This window comes from Pteronotus mesoamericanus, unplaced genomic scaffold, assembly GCF_021234165.1.
Source record: "Pteronotus mesoamericanus isolate MK-2021 breed Mesoamerican mustached bat unplaced genomic scaffold, CSHL_Meso_final scaffold_232, whole genome shotgun sequence".
NCBI lineage: Eukaryota > Metazoa > Chordata > Mammalia > Chiroptera > Mormoopidae > Pteronotus > Pteronotus mesoamericanus.
The window spans coordinates 14,912,290-14,930,740 of NW_026555311.1; the positions used below are offsets into that span (position 1 = coordinate 14,912,290).

The following is an 18,451-nucleotide window of genomic DNA, read 5'->3' on the forward strand; positions in this document are numbered from 1 at the left end:
TGGTCATTGATTGTGGCCAGGGTTTTTCTCAGAAGTGCATCTGGCAGAGCAAGTGCCAGAGCAAAAAGATTCCCTTCCATGCAGTTGGGATTGGACGCCCCTCCCACAAGCTTCTATAGCAGCTGATATCTTCCTCTTGGTCTAATACAATAGTGATGCTTATGACAATGGTGATAAACTTTGTTTGAATTCTTATTGTGTGCCAAGCATAGTGTTTGTATTTACTTGGGCCGTTTCCTCTGTTCTTATAACCACATGACATAGCGTACCATTCTGCCGATGTGGAGACTGAGGCTTAGGCAGGTTTGGTAACCTGCCCAACATCACACAGGTCGTAAGCAGTGGATCTCGGATTGGATTCAGGACACTGTGTCTGTATTAAATGTCTTGCCTGACTCTGTGCCCCACATTTAGCCCTGTCCAGGCTACCCTCTTTATGTGTTTCAGGGGTCCAGGGAAATGGTAGGGGAGCCAGACGGGCTTGAGTACTGCACAAGGTGGTCTGTGCAGGATGCAGTGCTCTCTGCCACTCCCAGAGCAGGCTTGGCTACGGGGCTGGGAGACCAGAGACTCCCTTTCACCGTGACGGATGCACGTCCACACGTTTGTTCGTTGGCTCTCTGAACTTCTGTTATATAATACGGCCTTAGACATGTCCCGTTAATGTGTCTTATTCCTCTTTAGACTCGTGCTAAGTTCTGAGAGATACTGTCTGGTACCTGATGGACAATGGGAATCTCCTATTCACTGGAGGGTCACTCTTCAAGGCTTCAGATTGACATGCCAAGAGCTAGTTGTCCAAAAGCAAATTTGTGGAATGGCTAATTTGCTGAATATATTTGTTTCTTTCAACTTTTGAAATTGACTGGTGTGCATTTCTTCTTTATAGCAGTACCTTATGGTTCAGTTGATTTGTTTTTGGCCCTGGTGCCTGCTGCAGCAACAGGTGTAGACTTTAGATGACTGAGGGGCAGAAGAATATAGATACGGGAGCATACAGTATGGCTATGAAGTATAGAATTCTTGTAAGTGTTCATTTACATCAGTTTTCATTAATATAATTATTTAAATTTTTTTATTGATTGATTTTAGAGAGAGCGAAGAAGGGTAAGAGACAGAAACATTGATTTGTTGTTCTACTTATTTATGCATTCATTCGTTGATTTTTAAAAAAAACATTTATTGATTTTAGAGAAAGAGGAAGGGAGAGAGAAAGAGAAACATTAATTTTGTTCCACTTATTTATGCATTCATTGGTTGATTCTTGTATATGTGCCCTGACCAGGGATCAAACCTTAACCATGATATATCGGGACAATGATCCAACCAACTGAGCTACCCAGCCAGGGCCTTAATAATGTATCAATAAAGAACATATGTGTGGGAAATTCTCCTATATTCTTTAGTCTGTAATATCTGAATATATTTTTTTTTGTGACTGCAGTCTCGGTCTCTGACTCTCTCTCTTATTCTTTCTCTTTCTGTCTCTGCTGCAACTGTTCACAATTCTGCTTTCATGTTGGCCAGAAGAAATGGTGAAAGGAATAAGTACACGTGGCTATTTGCTCTGCTTGTCATCCATTTATCCTCATTCCCATTCAATTCGGCTTCACAGGGTATTTTCAGCCTTCCTCCACAAAGTCCGGTATCCTTGGCATCTTTCCCTCCCAGGGCTTTACCTGCAGGATTCACGTGAAGAAGGATAGGAAGCTACACCTGGGCTACAAGCGCCAGGCTTGTGTGCACACTTCTTGCATAAGCAACAGTTCTGGGTACAGAAAAGAGTAGCCAAATCCCATTTTGCATGTTTTTTTTTTTTTTCAATAAATTTGAATCCTAATAAGTTGGCATTTAAACCCAAGGACTGAGCATTCAAGTTTACATGGAGAATTGGAGCTCAAATCATGTATTATTTGTCAGTGACATAGACAAACCACCGAAAAGTTCCATCCAGAACTCATGTCATTAATGACATGGAATTGCTAGTGAATCAACCCGAAGGAAAACTGTTTACACTGGCTTAGTGGTTATGTTGACTGGAAATATCAGCCAGCTGAGAAAAGGACCCATATTAAATTCAGCACTTGCTTCTACCCCTTGTCTGCACCCCACCCCATCCCTAATACATTATTTCCAGCATAAAATGTGAGCTCCGGTTTTGGTCATGTGGTGAAAAACATATTGCTTGTGGCTCCACAGTTTGGTATTTTATAGCTTCAGCCACGTGAGAGAGATGCCTGTTCTAAATCCTACTTTCAGAAGAAGGGAATTCAGGCTTCCAACTCTCGCGGAGCCGGTGGGATCATATGAGAATTGGCAGCTCTGAGGAGCAGATTTGTGGGAGAAGGAATTCTTACAAGAAGAGGGAAGTGCACATCCCTAAAGAAGAAGGTGGTGCCCACAGGTTCCCAGAAGACCAGGTGTCTGCTGGTGTTGTTTTTACACATTCCTCAGGATTTACCACTAATGAATGTCTATTTTAAATCACTTGGCACACTTAACTGTAATCTTAGATTTTTTTTCTTCCGGCTTCTTGTCAACTACAAGCTTTAATTATAATTATTCAGTAGGCATGTTCGAGCACTTCTTATTCATTTGTCAAATTGAGCTTAACAAAATTACAAAGTCCAATGAGAGACCCCATCTTGAAGACAACAGAAAGCTGAGCTGTCAACTCGCCTTCATTTTCGTAAGCCGGTCTTTGTTGCCAGCATTCCATTCGGCTCCTCCTTAATCTCCCTGTGCAGTCAGAAGCCGTGAGACTGCCTGCCCTTCAGAGAATATTGGAGACATTGCACACGTGAGAGTCAAGTCCTAACCATAGGGCACTGGGCATTGGCTTCCACACTTTGTGTTTTGAGATTTGAATTAGTTTTCACCTGGTAACTACCTGGGTCTACTCTGAATCCATTAAAAATAAAATTCTTGATCATTCTGTGCTTTGCAGAATGTCTTTTCCCACACCCTCTCAGTATCTGTCTCCAGCCCAGTCTTTTGCCCAAATTTAGGTTTAAATGAGTAGAATCTGCAGTCCAGCTAGCCCCCAGTGTTTATCATTTCCATGGAAACAGTGGAAGGCCTCGCAGTTAAAACAACCTGCTGGCTGGGGAGAGTGAAAGTATGAAAATGAGTTTGTCTGAGAAGCCAAATTCTTACCCTCCAGATGAAACCCAGAGAGGACAGCCGATCCAGGAGCCTACTGTGAACTGGGATGGGACTTTTCTTGCCTCTGGGGCGGGAGTGCCTTGGCGTGTCAGGCCCAGGTGCGTTCGTGGGCTTGCTTGGTCTGCCCAGATAGCTGTCCTTGTGATTCACTGAGCCATTCGTGTCTAGCCTTGGATCACGGGAGAGTGGGAACAATGTGATCTTTGCTCAGACCTGAGTGTGAATCATAAATAAAAAGCCCATTAAAAATGGATGAAATCATACAATGGCCTTAGAGTTGGAAGGAACTTAAAGGTGAGTCCCAGGCTCCCCTCTAATTTGGGAGCCCCTTCTGGAGCACGGCCGGCAGAGGTCAGGGTCATCCTAGAGGGGAAGCCCGGGTCTCGGGCAGCCTCTCTGACCTGTTGCTGCAGACATGCTGGTATTGGAAAGGCCTCGTTATGGTGGACCTTACATCCCTTCCTGTCTCTTCAACCTCTGCTGCCTCTTCTTTTTGGTGCCAGGTAAATTGAGTCTTCTTCTCCCATAATTAAGTTGATTTTTAAAATTTTAAGTGTTAGCATGTACTCCCAAAGACCTCTTTTCCTCTGGATAAGATCTAAAACTTAACTGTGTTTAAAGGCATTCCGAGAGGGGAGAGAGTGATTGATTTCTAACACTGGATCTTCATCACTGTCACTCATATTTTGTGGGACTTTTCTTAGCATCATTTGTGAGGGTGAAAAATTGGTATTGTGTTTCTGTACTGTATCCCACCAGGACTCATAGTTCAGAGCTGGGATACCTAAGAACACGAGATTGAACCAAACCATTGGCCTCTGCAGTCTGGCGAAGGGTGTGGTTTCCTCCCGTGATGTCGGCCCAGAAGTCAGTGGATATACCCTACCTTCCTAAGTGCTTTCATGGTCTCTCGGCCCTTCAGCTGTGATACATTTAAACCTTTGGCCTTTTTCATAAGGTTTAAGCTGTACATTTTAAGACTTCCTAATTCCTCATATGTGTTCTAGATTAATATCCTGTTATGGTTCCTAAGGTGATGCTCCCCCCACAAATGTTCATACTACTTTAAAATGGGCTAAAGCTTAAAACTCCCAGAGTCAGGTGTTGATGAGTGCTGACTGGAAAATGCTTGGAAGCAAGTACATGCCTTCCACTTGGTAGAAAATAGTGCTGCCCTGACTGGGGTGACTGGGTTGGTTGGGCATCATCCCATAAAGCGAAAGGTCACCAGTTTGATTCCTGGTTAGAGCACATTCCTGGGTTGTGGGTCAGTACCCAGTTGGGGTGTGTGTGAGAGGCAGCCAGTTGATGTTTCTCACATTGATGTTCCTCTCCCTCTCTTTCTCCCTTCTTTTCCCCTCCAAATACATACATACATACAATCTTTTATTTTTTTTTGAGTACTGAAGTAAACATTGTTTTCTGGGTCCAAAACAATTAATAGCTGTGTGACCTTCAGCAAGTCACCAAACCTTTCTAGGTTCCATTTTTCACAAGTATGAAATCAGATGAATACTTTGTATTCTTCCAGGTTCTTGAGAATGCTGTGAAAACAAATTATTTAATATTAAGACTTTATAGCCAACTATACCATGATACTCAGTGGGTATTTTGAGAGTTCAAAAATAATTTAGTAAGATAAGAAAAAAAGGGGGGGGGCAGAGACAAATGTATTTAAAAAAAAAGAAAGAACGAAAAAAAAGAAAAAAAAGTATTGGTGGTACTGGGTATTTAAGAATCCTTATGTACCCAGTTTGAAAATAACAGTAGCTGGTCTCTATAGGAAGGAATGTAAATTTGTACCATGCATTTTAGAAGGAAAAAAACCTCAGAATTTTTAACAGACTTTTGGATTATATTTGATGTGGTCACAGTAAGGGAGAAAGACCGTCAGTAAAGAAATGGCATTGTTTGTGGAGAAATGAGATTACTCTGGGTTCATTTGGTAGGAGAATAAAAGGGTTAAAACCTAGGGAGTAACCTTTGATTTCTAAATCATTTAAACCCTAATTCTTAGCTTTGAGGCTCTCAGCCTGATGGATATGTGAAGCTCAAGGGCAGATTCTGACATGCAGTTATTTCCTGAGAAATGCCAAAGGCTCGAAGCAGTTGCTCATCTGCCATCCCTGTGTCCTGGGACTAAGGATGACCTCTCTTCCTGGGGAGTGGGAGGTGTTTTTCTTTTTAACCCCTTTAAATTTTTTTTTTTAATTTTTTGATTGCAGTTTACATTCAGCAGTATTTTGTATTAGCTTCAGGTGTACAGGGGAGGTGTTTTTCTTACACACCTGCTATTTTCTCCAGAACACTGAAGTTTGAGGACATAGAATGCAAAGGTAATTTCCGCATCTTCTCCCTGCAGGGCCCGAGGATGGTTTCTTAGGACCATTTAAAATATGACCCTATCTAGACTTGGAAAGAAAGTCGTTTTCTGTTTTTTTCTTTTTTTGCAGTGTCTCCTGAGTATTAAGCACACCGAATAATCAGATTACCTATCCAGTTTTTCTTCAGGAGAGGGGAAAATCAATTGCAATAAGCTTTTCATGTTGGAGAACTAACCCTGTGTCCGGTGCCCTGTTGTGTGTTCTTTTCTGCCTGCAGGGAGTTCTGTCCAACATCTCTTCCATTACTGATCTCGGCGGCTTCGACCCGGTCTGGCTCTTCCTTGTGGTGGGAGGAGTGATGTTCATTTTGGGCTTTGCAGGGTGCATTGGAGCTCTACGGGAAAACACTTTCCTTCTCAAATTTGTAAGTATCACACTCTGCTCCCAGGATGAATACCACACATAGCCACACCAGGAGGACACCCTGTTTTTTAGGCAAGAGTGAGCTGTACGAAGAGCATTGGCAACTATATGGCTTTTGCCATAAATATGGGTAAAATCAGGTTGAGGGCCTTCCTGATGGGTAAATATGGCAAAAATATGGATAATGCTTTTCTTTAGGGGAGCTCGCTAATTCCACTCCCTGCCTATGCCTCCTTAATAATGTATGCATCAACCTCCCCCCCCACCCCGGCCCCCCACTTTATCCCTGCAGGTTTCATACATGTATATCTCGACTTTGCATTTCAGTCCTTAAAAAACCTTTAGAATTAAGGTTGTTCTATATATAGTTTTCTTCTTTTAAGTGATTTTTGCTTTCTCTTTTAAGCACATAATTAGTAGAAAATTTTTCAGCCGGTTGGTTTAGAGAAACCAGATGTAAGCACAGTGGCTGTGGCCTATCCAGATTAAATCTGTTAAGCATAGATTTTGGTGAGTATGGAGAAAGAGTAGAAGGCACAGTCTTCCTTTTTTATGACCAGCAAATTTTTAGGTCCCTTGCAGGGTGTTTGGCGCGATCGCTGTCAGCATGCTTAGATTTGGAAGAGGAGTTTTCCTAGGGGGTAGATAGGAATTAAACGTAAAGGTGGAGAATGGAAGGTGAAAGCTTCTCCTCTGGAGATTCCTTCCAAGGAGAACAAAGCGGCCTATGCGCGCCCGTAGGTATGTGAGACGGGCTCACTAAGTGCCGCCAGAGGTCAGACGCACGTGCCTGTCAGTCTGGATGTGGGCGTTCTGGTGGCAGCCATGTCACAGCAGCATCCACTGCCCTTTCCAAAAACAGAAAAAGGATGGGAAAAAACCCACCCTCCTCTGATGAGGGAAGATGGTAGGATTTCTAGAGAATAGTATGAGTGTAACTATTACCTGTTTTTAGAATGATTCTTATCCTGTAGTGACACATTACTGAGGACCATTTTCACTGAAAACAAGAGCGTAGGCCAGAAACAGTCCCAGCTGCAGTGCAGAATTCTTTTCCCAATGTGTCTGCCACATCTTCCTCTGGCATTTTTTCTTGCACATCCCTAAGAAGAGCAGACTCGCTGTCCATGCAGGGTAGCCCACTTGGAATTTGGGCAGCTCTGGCCCAGACAAGAATCCGGAGGCTGTTTCGCTGGGAAGCTCATGTGAATGGGGCAAACCAAGGGATACTTGGTCCTATGTACAATGTAGTGAGCAGTTGGATCTCTGTTCTGTACACACAGATCTCTGGTGGGAGAAGCTAGTTCCTCAAAACTCCATTTGTCTTACACATACATACACAGAGCAGAGTTCTGTCCCTGGTCACAACCTGCCAACCTGCCAGTCCTCTTGGCAAGATATTTCTAGAGCTTGAGTTCACCTCACTGAATTTTTCTGTAGCCCTTTGGGCCTCATCATACTTACTTGTTGCCACTATTTTTTTAATCAAGTTTATCCTCCAGACCCCCAAATGTGGGATTCCCTTGAATATGATTCACTTGAATCATACTGGTTTATACGGGTAACGCCTTTTTTTTTTTTTTAATGGATGAAGATACTAGCGTTCACTTGAATAGACAGAAATATAGACATTTCTCTAAATCATCACCTTAATTTATAAAGTCCTATGTTGGAAATGAAGAGAATTGTATTGTTTCTTGACTTTTTTTAAGTCTTGGGGAATATTTTTTGGTCTCTTTCTCCATTTAGTAAAACCTGGCCTAGAATGGTCTTTTAAGTAAGTAGGAGGTCTCCATGGTCTGATGCCATAAAGCCAGAAGAATTGCTGAGGGAAAAATCCAAGAGCTAGGGAAAGTCCACGTGAAATGGAAATGGAGCTTTCTTATCAGCTGAGATCCCAGAATGAAGCCTGTGAGTCCATCTCTGCACCATTGAAAATGGGGAAATTAGCTTGTAGGGCTCAGGGCTTACAGGATTCTGCCAAATATTTGATAGTGATTTAATTTGGACTCAATTTTTGATATGTATATTTTGTAACATGAAAAAATTTACCAGGGTAACTAGGAAATGAACTTGCCTAGCCTTTATAAAGGTCAGAACAAAAATGTAATTAAAACCTTTGCATGACTTCTGGCTTGGTGTTGTATATATACACACATGTGAGGTAGCTATGATTTTTCTCATTTCTGCAGTGTGATAACTGTCATGTACAGTGTCACATAATAAAGGGAGGGGAGTTGTTTTATGCTGTAGGGTAGGCATTGAGTAAAAGTGATATGATTTTTTTCTGTCCTTTTTTTTTCCCCCCGTAGATTGAGGAAGGTTCACTTTGAAATCACTTTGGTACCACTAGTCATAAGGAAGAGCTCTTTAGATTCTCCTGCCAGTGAACTCGCTGAGGGCAGATAACCGGGAGCTCTCTGGAACCTGAGGGGCTGGGCTGGCAGCCTAGATGTGGGGCCTAACCAAACCTTGGGGCCCTGGACTTCACCAGGCACTTATTTCTCCCAACCCTCTCCTCATGCCCACCCTCCCAGAAGGGCACTTGGCACCCTGGATAAACACCGTCAGGTATACTGACATCTAATGTGAAGTGGTGCCATGCCACCGCCTGTCCTCCACCCCACACCGCCCCCAAACTCCATACGACTGTAAGCTCTTTGGAGGCAGGGGTGTGGTCCTGCTCATCCTTGCTTCTGCAAAGCCCACCCAGCTCAAGGCCTGATGTGTTACAAGTCATTCAGTAGATGTTTGCTGAATGAATAAACATATTTTTGTCTTTTTTAATTTTAAGTAACTGTGTAGTTTCTTTTATACCCTTCCCCCCAAATAAGTTTTCTCTTGGTTGGCTGCTTGACGTCTGCTCGCTGACCAGAAACAGCAGGCAGCGTTAGCCCCTCTGCCCCGTCAGCCACAACCTCCCGCAGCCCTCAGGAGCTCTAAGCAGTGTGTCCCCAGCGCCGCCCTTTCTGTCCTTGTCACCAGAAGTTTGCCTGCAGTTTATACCCTCGTCCTTTATAGCCTCATTTCTCATAATCTGTATGAGCAAAAATATTTGAGAAGGGTAAGAATGTGGGTGTCGGAGGAAGTGGAAAGAACCGCGGGTATGAATAGTATATTGATATGACTAAGGTGAGGCTCTTCAGAGTGTTCTAGATGGAAGGGAATTTTCTCCAGATGTATGGACAGCACCACATCGCCCATGGTCTCTCACCTTCCTTTTTAAACTCCTGTTGCCTGCATTAGCCAGAAGTCTCCCAGTGGCTGTATGTTGATGTTATTCAACATATTCTGACACTGGTGCTTCACAAAGGAAGGCCCTCAACCTGATGGTTTCGTTTTGTTTTCTCGATGGGAAATTATTTTCATGTCGCAGCCACCCCCCAACTTCCTCTTTGATCTCTTCATCTAAGATAAACATGTCTGCTATTTTACCCTGGGTACCAGGTGCAAAGGGGAATTAAAGCAGTGCCTGAATCCATAGAAGGACTATATTGCATACAGGATCAAGGCCACAGTAACAAATGACGGGTGATCTTAAAATATTGGGGTGATTTCTTTTTCAGTGTTACAAAAACCTACTAGAGGTAGGGGACAGATCATTGTTCAGTGCCTGGCAGCACATTAATCAGGAGAAGTTCATTAGGCCTTAATGTGGGTCTAATGAGAAATTCCTATTATCCATTTGCTTATGAACTTTGTTTGTTAATTGCCAAATGGACCACCAGAGTGTCAAAATGTGAATATGACCTGATTTTTTTAAAATCCTTTCTTGAAACGTAGTATTTTATTAATGAGTCTTAAGGAATTGAAGGTTATCTGCTTTGGATGTGTGTAACAACCCAATGTAATTACAAACCCTTTTAGAAGGAGCTATTTAATTGTATATGAGCAAACTCGCCTTTATAACTGTTCTCTGTGTGTGTGTCTTTTGTCTTAGTTTTCTGTGTTCCTGGGAATTATATTCTTCCTGGAGCTCACTGCCGGGGTTCTGGCATTTGTTTTCAAAGACTGGATCAAAGACCAGCTGTATTTCTTTATAAACAACAACATCAGAGCGTACAGGGATGACATTGATTTGCAAAACCTCATAGACTTCACCCAGGAATATGTAAGTTTACATTTGGTTTATTTTCAAGTTGAAAGCCTTCTGGGAAGGATGACCCCAAAGTACATCCTCCTGACTTCGGCATCTGCCAGCTGGAACCTACCTCTGACTTTTCTGCATGATTTTTGGTTTGTTTGCTCATCCACTTATTTCCTGACTTGTTCTATGACTTCCATGAGTTGTGCCCTGAATGGAAATATCCTATTTTCACTTATCTTAATTTCTACCGAGAGGAACAGAGAAGAAAACTCTTGAGCAAGAAGGTTCTAATCAGAGTTGCCCTTTGCTGTCAACAGTTAAAGAGTACTGTTTTGCTCTAGATTTATCATTGTATTTGGTGTTAAATATAAGTTCTTTCTTGTTCCTTGCCCATTTTTGGTCATCCTCCGCACTTCACAGCTCAGAATATTATATTTATCAGTAAAATACTGGTCAAAAAAGTTCCTAAAGTATACCTATTCAAGTATTATTATAGCACATGTGGTTAAAACCAAAAGCTGAGAAAGTTCTGAGCCCGGGTGACCTCTGACCAGTGAAGAATCTGTACAGTGGACACCCTGCCACCCCGGCTTCTGAGCATTTCTGTGTGACGGCCCCAGCAATGCAAAGGACGTAGCAATCTCCCTGTCCCGTTCAAAATGCAAAAGGATATAAACAGGGCTCAGAAGATACAGACCTGGTGCTCAAATCTGATTAGCTAAGTGACCTTGAGCTGATAGGACCATGACCTATTTCCCCAATATAAGGTGGAAATGATGAAAGCTACAGTTTAACTCATGGACATATTACAACACTCTAATAAGACATGCATGGTTTTATACTAGGCTTAAGGTGTTATTGTCCTACAAACGGATAGGTGTTTATTTGTGTACAGGGAAAAATGGGATAAGCTGAGCAGACCTGGACAGTGGTGTCCATTATATTAACGTACATGGCAGGACTGGAGAGCACAGAGAAGCCCAGGGGATGAGCCTTCCGGAATGAACTGGGGTCCCTTTTGAAAAAGGGAGGAGAGGGACACCTCAGCACTCGCCCTGGAGGAGGCACCATGAATTGTTGGTTTTGTTTTGGTGGCAGCAGGGACTGCCCTGGAATAAGTTGTATCTCAGGTGTGAAAGTGAGCCCTGTTTCATCTGCTTAGCCGATGAAACTTCACTGTTTTGTTAGGTTGTAATGGCTGCAGGCTCGCACCTTGCCAAGTATGATGGCTGCCTTCTTTGCACGACAGATCTGATGGAGCTTTGCAGACAAACCTTGAGAGGCACAGCCCAAGCCCTCAGACGACCAGATGAAGGGGAGGAACATGCTTAAACATGTTCTCTTGAAATGCCATCTGCTTTATATGACAATACTGTCTTGATACAATTTCCTTTTTCTGTCATGGAGTTTTAATGTTTTGAAGTAGCTGTTGGTTCTGAACATGTTAAAATGGTCAAGGCTGGATATTTATTTAACTGGGAGAAGTAGAGCCAGTCCAGCCCAGGGAAGAGGTGACAAGGGGCCTTTGAATAGCCCTGCTGAAGACCCATAGAATTTAACAGCTTGTTTTCTTACATTTTAATGAGACAGTTGCATTTTTAAGTTGAAAATGTAAATAAACGCTTTTGTCTAAAACAAATTCAGAGTCCTAACAGATACATAATGAAAAGTAAGCCTCTAAAACTTTGGGGGTGTTAGATTTTTTGGGGGTGTCCGCAATTTTGATTATAGTTATGTTTTCACGATGTATACGTATGTGAAAAATTATAAAATTGTACACTGTAAATATGTTCAGTTTAATATACGTCAGTGGTACCTCAATAGATCGGATTTTTTAAAAAAAAAAACCTTTGAGGTGTTAGAGATCAAAATTGTAACAAAGGAAGTCTCTAGATGTCCCACCCACAACCCCAGTTGCCTCCTTCTGACACTACTGTTTAGTGTCTTGTTTTTCCTTCGAGAATGTTCCTACATGCGCTCCAACCAAACCCATTTTGTTCTTGCGGAACCCTGCTGTGCAGCACCTGCCCCGCCCCTCCCCCACCTGACGCCATGGGCCTCATCACTCTTTTAAGTCGCGTGCCAACACATCCTTACAAACCCTCAGCCTTAATTATTTTGCAAGCTATTGCAGGAGCTGTTTAGGTTCAGTTTGGTTTAAAAATAAATTCTGAGACAGAAGAAAAGGTTAGAGCTGGCAGGAGCTGGGTGGCGGCAGTTTGGGTGGGTGTGAGTGTAGGCGCCTGGTGGCCTCCATGTTGAGATGTTCTAATTCTCTCCTGTTTGCTCTAGTGGCAGTGCTGTGGGGCTTTTGGAGCTGATGATTGGAACCTAAATATTTACTTCAATTGCACAGATTCCAATGCAAGTCGGGAGCGATGCGGCGTGCCCTTCTCCTGCTGTACTAAGGATCCCGCGGTAAGTGGACGCCAGCATATTGCTCCCCTGCTCAGCACAGCACACAGGACAGCGTGTGGGATGAACACAGAGATTTTTTTTTTTTCTTAAAACTTCTTCTTACCCACTTAGTCCTAATTGTAGCTCCTGCAAGGATTCTAGTCCTCAGTTCTTCCCCGTCGGAGTAGTAATCACTGGCATTCATTTAGCAGTGTGTGCTGGTTCCTAGTCTAAGCCTTTTTGTGCCTCGGCTCACTGAAGTTCAGAACATTCCTGCTGGCAGGCACCACCATTACTTTCCCTTTTTAGGTGAGATTGAGGCCCATGGAGTAAGTAAATTCTCGCAAGCTCGCATTGCTAGCAAGTGTTGGTGCTGAGCTTCAGACCCAGGCAGCCCGCCTGTGCTGCCTGTCATTCCTTCTTTACGAGGAGAACAGGCTTACCTGAGAGAGCGCTCTGCATTGGTTTGGGGTTAGTAAGCCTTCTCTTCCTGACTTAGGTCTAGCGGAAATAGAAGAGTTTGAGGCAAGTTAGGGCCAGAATGCTATGTGGGAAGATCACAGCTGCCCAGACTGTCTGTTGTAATGACCACAATTAACTGCAGTTTTATTTGCCTGTGTGTTTTACCATGGACTTGATTGCATTATTTTGGGTCCAGTTATGGACCTGCTATATAGAACGATTTACAATCTCTTATTATAAGTTAAAAGCCAGAATGACAAATACGAGTTGTTCCTGCACTTGTGCCTTCTGGACTTCTTAGCCTCTCTTTGGCCTGTCAGTCCCCAGGTGTTCACCCTCGGAGCTGCCCTTCCCTCGTCAAGCAGACCTGAGTGGGCGCTGATGAGTTCAGTGGCCATTTTCCCCTGTAAGGTAGAGAGTATGGGACTCTTTAAAAGAGGCCGTGGTCTCGGACGGAAAAGCAGAAGTTCCACCGTGCAGGCCACCCATTGCACGGGGTCAGCCTGGGCTGTTCCTCTCACTCTGAAGGAGACTGAGAATCAGTAAGGGCTGTGCTTCCTGCTCTGGCATCTTGCTAGGACAGCTAATGTTCCCCACTGGTGTGTTTCTCCCTTCCCTTCGAGGAGAACCAGCAGGCGGGAGGGCCCAGCACAGAGCCAGCGTGCCCAGTCCGGCCACCTCGTGCTGGCCGGTAGATACCGACTGTGCTCTGCCTCCAGTTCCTGCCTGTGTTAGTATCCCATCAGATGAGTTCGGAAGACTCTTAGAAGGCATTGTGCCTCCCTTTTGACTACAGATCCTCTGGGTAGAGATATCTCATTTCATAAATGCTAAGCTGATAAATTCTACCCATGCCCTGCAGAGGAGAAAAAATAAACCTAAAAGAGGGGCACCCACATTTCTCACCAGGCCTGTCGGATGTCAGAATATCTGTCCATGTGATATGTGATTAGGGTATTGTTTTATTTTTAATGAAGTAATGTGTTCTCATTGAAACCCGTTTAAGTAATACAGAAACATATAAATTAAAAAGTAAAAGTTTCCCCCAAGAAAGCAAAAATGGAGATAGTCATTGTACCCTTTGACCATGGCTTATGTACTTCTCCAGCTCCCTAAACCCCATAAGCATACCGAAGTGCATCAACTCTGAATCATGCGCCTCCCACATAGTAGGCTTGCTCTCCTTTCTGCTATTTCCTGAGCCTCACTTTTCCTCATTTGGAAAAGGGGGCATATTTTAGTACCAACTTCTGAGGATTGTTAGAATAATTACATGGGTAATGTACAGAAGTGCTCAACAAGGCACCTGGTCTATCTGCATGCCCAAATGCGCAGTTTATTACTGACATTTAATGGGGATCTTCTGCTAACTCCTCCATGGGCTTTCTAACAGGCGTCAGTTCACTGTCCTGTTTTCTTTCTCCACCAGGAAGATGTCATCAACACTCAGTGTGGCTATGATGCCAGGCAGAAACCAGTAAGTGGAATATCACCTTGTCTGTTGGCACAGAGGGTGTTGGAGGATCTTTTGAACTTGCATGGTGATGCTGTGCTTTCCTCTTCCCTTGTGAAGGAAGTCGATCAGCAGATTGTAATCTACACGAAGGGCTGCGTGCCCCAGTTTGAGAAGTGGTTGCAGGACAATTTAACCATCGTGGCTGGGATATTCATAGGCATTGCATTGCTACAGGTAAGACAGGGCTCCTTCCTGGAGGCCACAGGGAAATGATGCCCTGGAAGGACCCTCACCAGGACAGGAGCTTTGCTTAATCACCTTAATGCCACAGTTTTTAAGACACAATTGGAGGGGCTGGGAAGCAGACCAAAATTATTTGGTTTGTATTTTATTAAAGCTCTGATTTAACCTTTGTTCCTTTTAAAGACCGAGAAATTGATTGGGTCAGTAGCTGCCTGCTGACATGTCAGCATTTCCCTGGGCTCAATAATGCTGCACCTGACAGCTGGGCACACAGGAGTAGACAAAAGGAGATCCGAGCAGAGAGGATTGTTTTGGATTTTCACAGACATGCTGTGCCCCTTCCTGTCTCTGCAGCACCTTCGCAAGTGCTAGTGAGGCAAAGGATTGCCCACTTTTCCTCCTGGGCAGCCTCAGAGCTAGGCTTTTTCATCATGTGGAGATGCACTACTTTTCTTTGAGCACAAATAGAGTACAGTGATTGAAAGAAATTAAAGAAGACCTAAACAAATGGAAAGCTATTCCATATTCACAGATTGAAAGGCTTGATATTGTTAAGGTAGTAGCAGTACTCCTCAAATTGATCTGCAGAGTCAGTGCAATCTCTATCGGAATTCCAACTGCCCTTTTTCTTTCCTCCAAAAATGGACAAGTTGATCTTAAAATTCATATGGAAATGCAAGCGACTGAGAATAGCAGAACAAATTTGAAAAAGAGCAAAGTTGGAGAATTCACACTTTCCAATTCCGTACTTACTTGAGAGCCACAGTAATCAAGATAGTGCATAAAGGCATAAGGTTGAACATAAAAATTAGTGAAATAGAATAGAAAGTCAAGAAATAAACCCATGCATCAATGATCAGTTGATTTTTGACAAGCAAACCAAGACTGTTCATTAGGGAAAGAATAGTCTTTTCGGCAAATGGTGCTGGAACAACTGAATATCTATATACGAAAGAATGAATTTGAACTCTTAACATTACGCCATATACAAAAATTAACTCAAATTGATCGAAGACCGAAATATAAGAGCTAAAACTATATAACACTCTTAGGAGAAAGTATCGGTGTAACTTTCGTGACTGGATTAGACATTGTTTCCCATCTATGACACCAAAAGCACAAGCAACCAAAGAAATAGTAGATAACTTGAACTTCATCAAAATCAAAAACTTCTGTTATGCAACTACTATCAAGAAAATCAAATTACAACCCACAAAATGGGAGAAAATGTTTACAAATTATTATACCTAAAAAGGAACAGCTATTATAATATATAAAGAACAACTCAATAATTAGAAAGACAAACCCCATTTAAAGATTGGCAACGAATTTGAACAGACACATCTCGAAAGCAGATACAAAGGCTCATAAGCACAAGAAAAGATGCTCATCATCATTAGTTGTTAGGGAACTTCTAATCAAAACCACAATGACATACCATATCACACACATCGGGATGGATATACAGTTGATTCTTAAACAACATTGAACTGTGTGGGTCCACTCATAAGTGCATTTTTTTCAATTGACCACAATTCAGCTGACTTACATAGGTCAACTGACTTGATTTGTTCAAGGTTCAGCTCCATGGTTGGGAATCTGAGTATGTGGAGAACTGACTCTAATTATACACAGATTTTTGACTGGGATTTCAGCACCCCTAGTCCTCATGTTGCTCAAGGGTCAACTGTAATTAAAGAGGAAGATAATAACAAGAGTAGTCGAGGATGTGGAGAAATTCGAATCCTCACACATTGCTGAAGAGAATGAAAATGATGCAGCCTCTATGGAGGACAATTTGGCAATTCCTCAGAAAATTAAATAATTACCATATGACCCAGCAATTCTATTCTCGAGTATGTACCCAAGAGAATTGAAAACATATGTTCACCTAAAAACTTGTGCACAGATGTTCTTAGTAGCACTATTCACAATAGCCCAAAAGTGGAAACACTGCAAATGTTCATCACCCAATGAATGAATGGATGAACAAAATGTGGTTTATCCACATAATGGAATTTTATTCAAACCTTCAAAAGGATTGAACTACTGGTTCATGCTACAACATTGATAACCTTGAAAACACTTTGCTATATGAGAACAGACTGACACAAAAGGCCAGGTATGATATGATTCCATTTCTATGAAATGTCCAGAATGGGCAAATCCACAGAGATAGAAAGTAGATTAGTGGCTGCCAAGGCTGTGGAGATTGGGGGGGGATGGGAAGAACTGTTAATGGGTACAGTTTCTTTTGGGGTAATAAAATGTTTTGGAATCAGATAGTGGTTGTAGTTGCACATCCCTGTGTATAGACTAAAAACTACTGAATAAAGCCCTTTAAGAGGTTAGGTTTTACAGTATATGAATTATATGTCAATTTAAAAAAATCAGAGATGAGAAACATGGGATTCATTGGCTAAGGAAAAACCTAATGAAGTTCAAGTTTCGCTGTTTGATTCTCTTTCTTCTTTTCGCAGATTTTCGGGATATGCCTGGCCCAGAATTTGGTGAGCGACATTGAAGCGGTCAGGGCCAGCTGGTAGAGCGGAGGCCCTGCAACAGCTGCTGTCAGACACTGGACGCCCCAGCCTTCCTGACCCTCCAGCGTGCCCAGCCGAATCCACGCTGCATGGACCCCTGTCACAGAGGCATCCTGCCATCCCACCTGATGGAGCTGCCAAGAACTTGTTTTGGGGGGTAAAACTGGGAAATGCTGCTCACTGACAGAATTAAACAAAACAAAACAAAACCGTATGAAAGTCATAGCGCCATGAATCTCTACTGTAGCCATGAGTTTATGGATGGTTGGATACTTACCAAAAAAAGAGAAAAAAGGGAAGGTGAGGAACACAGATGTACTTGAATGTGTGGAGAACAGTCCAGTTCTGCACTTTAGTAATTGGAGGGCCGGGGGGCAGCGTCATTCTTCCTCACACCTTGAAGGGACCGTGTTCTGCTCCATGGCCTAAAGAAGTGCATCTTTTCTAAAACTAAGCCCCTTACCTGTGAGGGTGGGGGATTGGCCTCCCCTCCCTGTACCTTTCAAGGAACTGTGACAAGTCTCATCCCAAGAAGAAAGCAGCTTGTCTTTGGGGTCAGATTGTGTGATCGCATTAAGAAGTAACTTGGGTGGGCACACTTGGCCTCCTAAGAGAAGTTGTTGTTTCATGTGCACTGAGCAAGGACGTGGGAACACTTCATGATGCTGAATGTTGGCAGGACAGCTGTTTTTTCTAAGTAGGCCTGTGCTTTATTTATCAATGAAATCCAAGAAGAAAATGAAGTTAATGATGAGGTATTAGTTAAATACTCCCTCACCCCAGCCCGCCAAATTAGGTGTTGGATTCTTTGGAAACTCTGGAATACTGTGGGGTTTTGGCTCCCCCTTTGGTCTCCCAAAAGTGAAAGCTATGGTTTCTCTTAAATTTTGAAGTGTTTTCTTACAAGCTCGAATATTAATTTTTTGTGTGTAATCTTCCTGCATGACCTGTGAGTCTGAATCCACCACCTACTCTTTCTGCCATCTTCCCTACACCATTTATAGATGGGATTTGGTCAGCATTTATTTGACTGGTTCATGGCCTTGAGAGGCGTGGCAGGTCCGTCCTGGCTGGGAAGGGACCAGCTGGGCCGTCACAGATGCGTCTGTGGACTCAACTGTCCCTTAACCGTATTGGGCATCGTGGCCTCTTCTGCGTCCTGCCGTCCTTCTCTTTGAATGGAATTAAACCCCATTCCAAAGCAATGTCAACACAATCAGAAAGTTTCTAAATGGGTTTTTTTTTTCTTCTGGTTTTAATTTTCTTTTATTAAAAAAAAGGAAAGAGTGCGCAGGCAGAGCTCCTTCTGTTCTCTTAGTGCAGACTAACCATCAGGATGGCGACAAAGCAC

The 18,451-nt window shown here is 43.0% G+C and overlaps 1 protein-coding gene across 2 annotated transcripts in view; it reads left to right on the plus strand.

The window, feature by feature from the left end:
* Positions 1-17,309, plus strand: part of TSPAN5 (tetraspanin 5) — a 169,849-nt gene extending 152,540 nt beyond the window's left edge. The window contains exons 3-8 of one of the 2 annotated variants that reach the window (XM_054591705.1): positions 5,767-5,913; positions 9,853-10,023; positions 12,292-12,417; positions 14,288-14,335; positions 14,432-14,548; positions 17,038-17,309. In XM_054591705.1, the coding sequence (XP_054447680.1) occupies positions 5,767-5,913; positions 9,853-10,023; positions 12,292-12,417; positions 14,288-14,335; positions 14,432-14,548; positions 17,038-17,103 (675 nt within the window). In that variant the 3' untranslated portion in view covers positions 17,104-17,309. The remainder of the gene's footprint in view (positions 1-5,766; positions 5,914-9,852; positions 10,024-12,291; positions 12,418-14,287; positions 14,336-14,431; positions 14,549-17,037) is intronic. The other variant, XM_054591706.1, reaches the window with a different exon arrangement.
* The last annotated feature ends 1,142 nt before the right edge of the window (positions 17,310-18,451 follow it).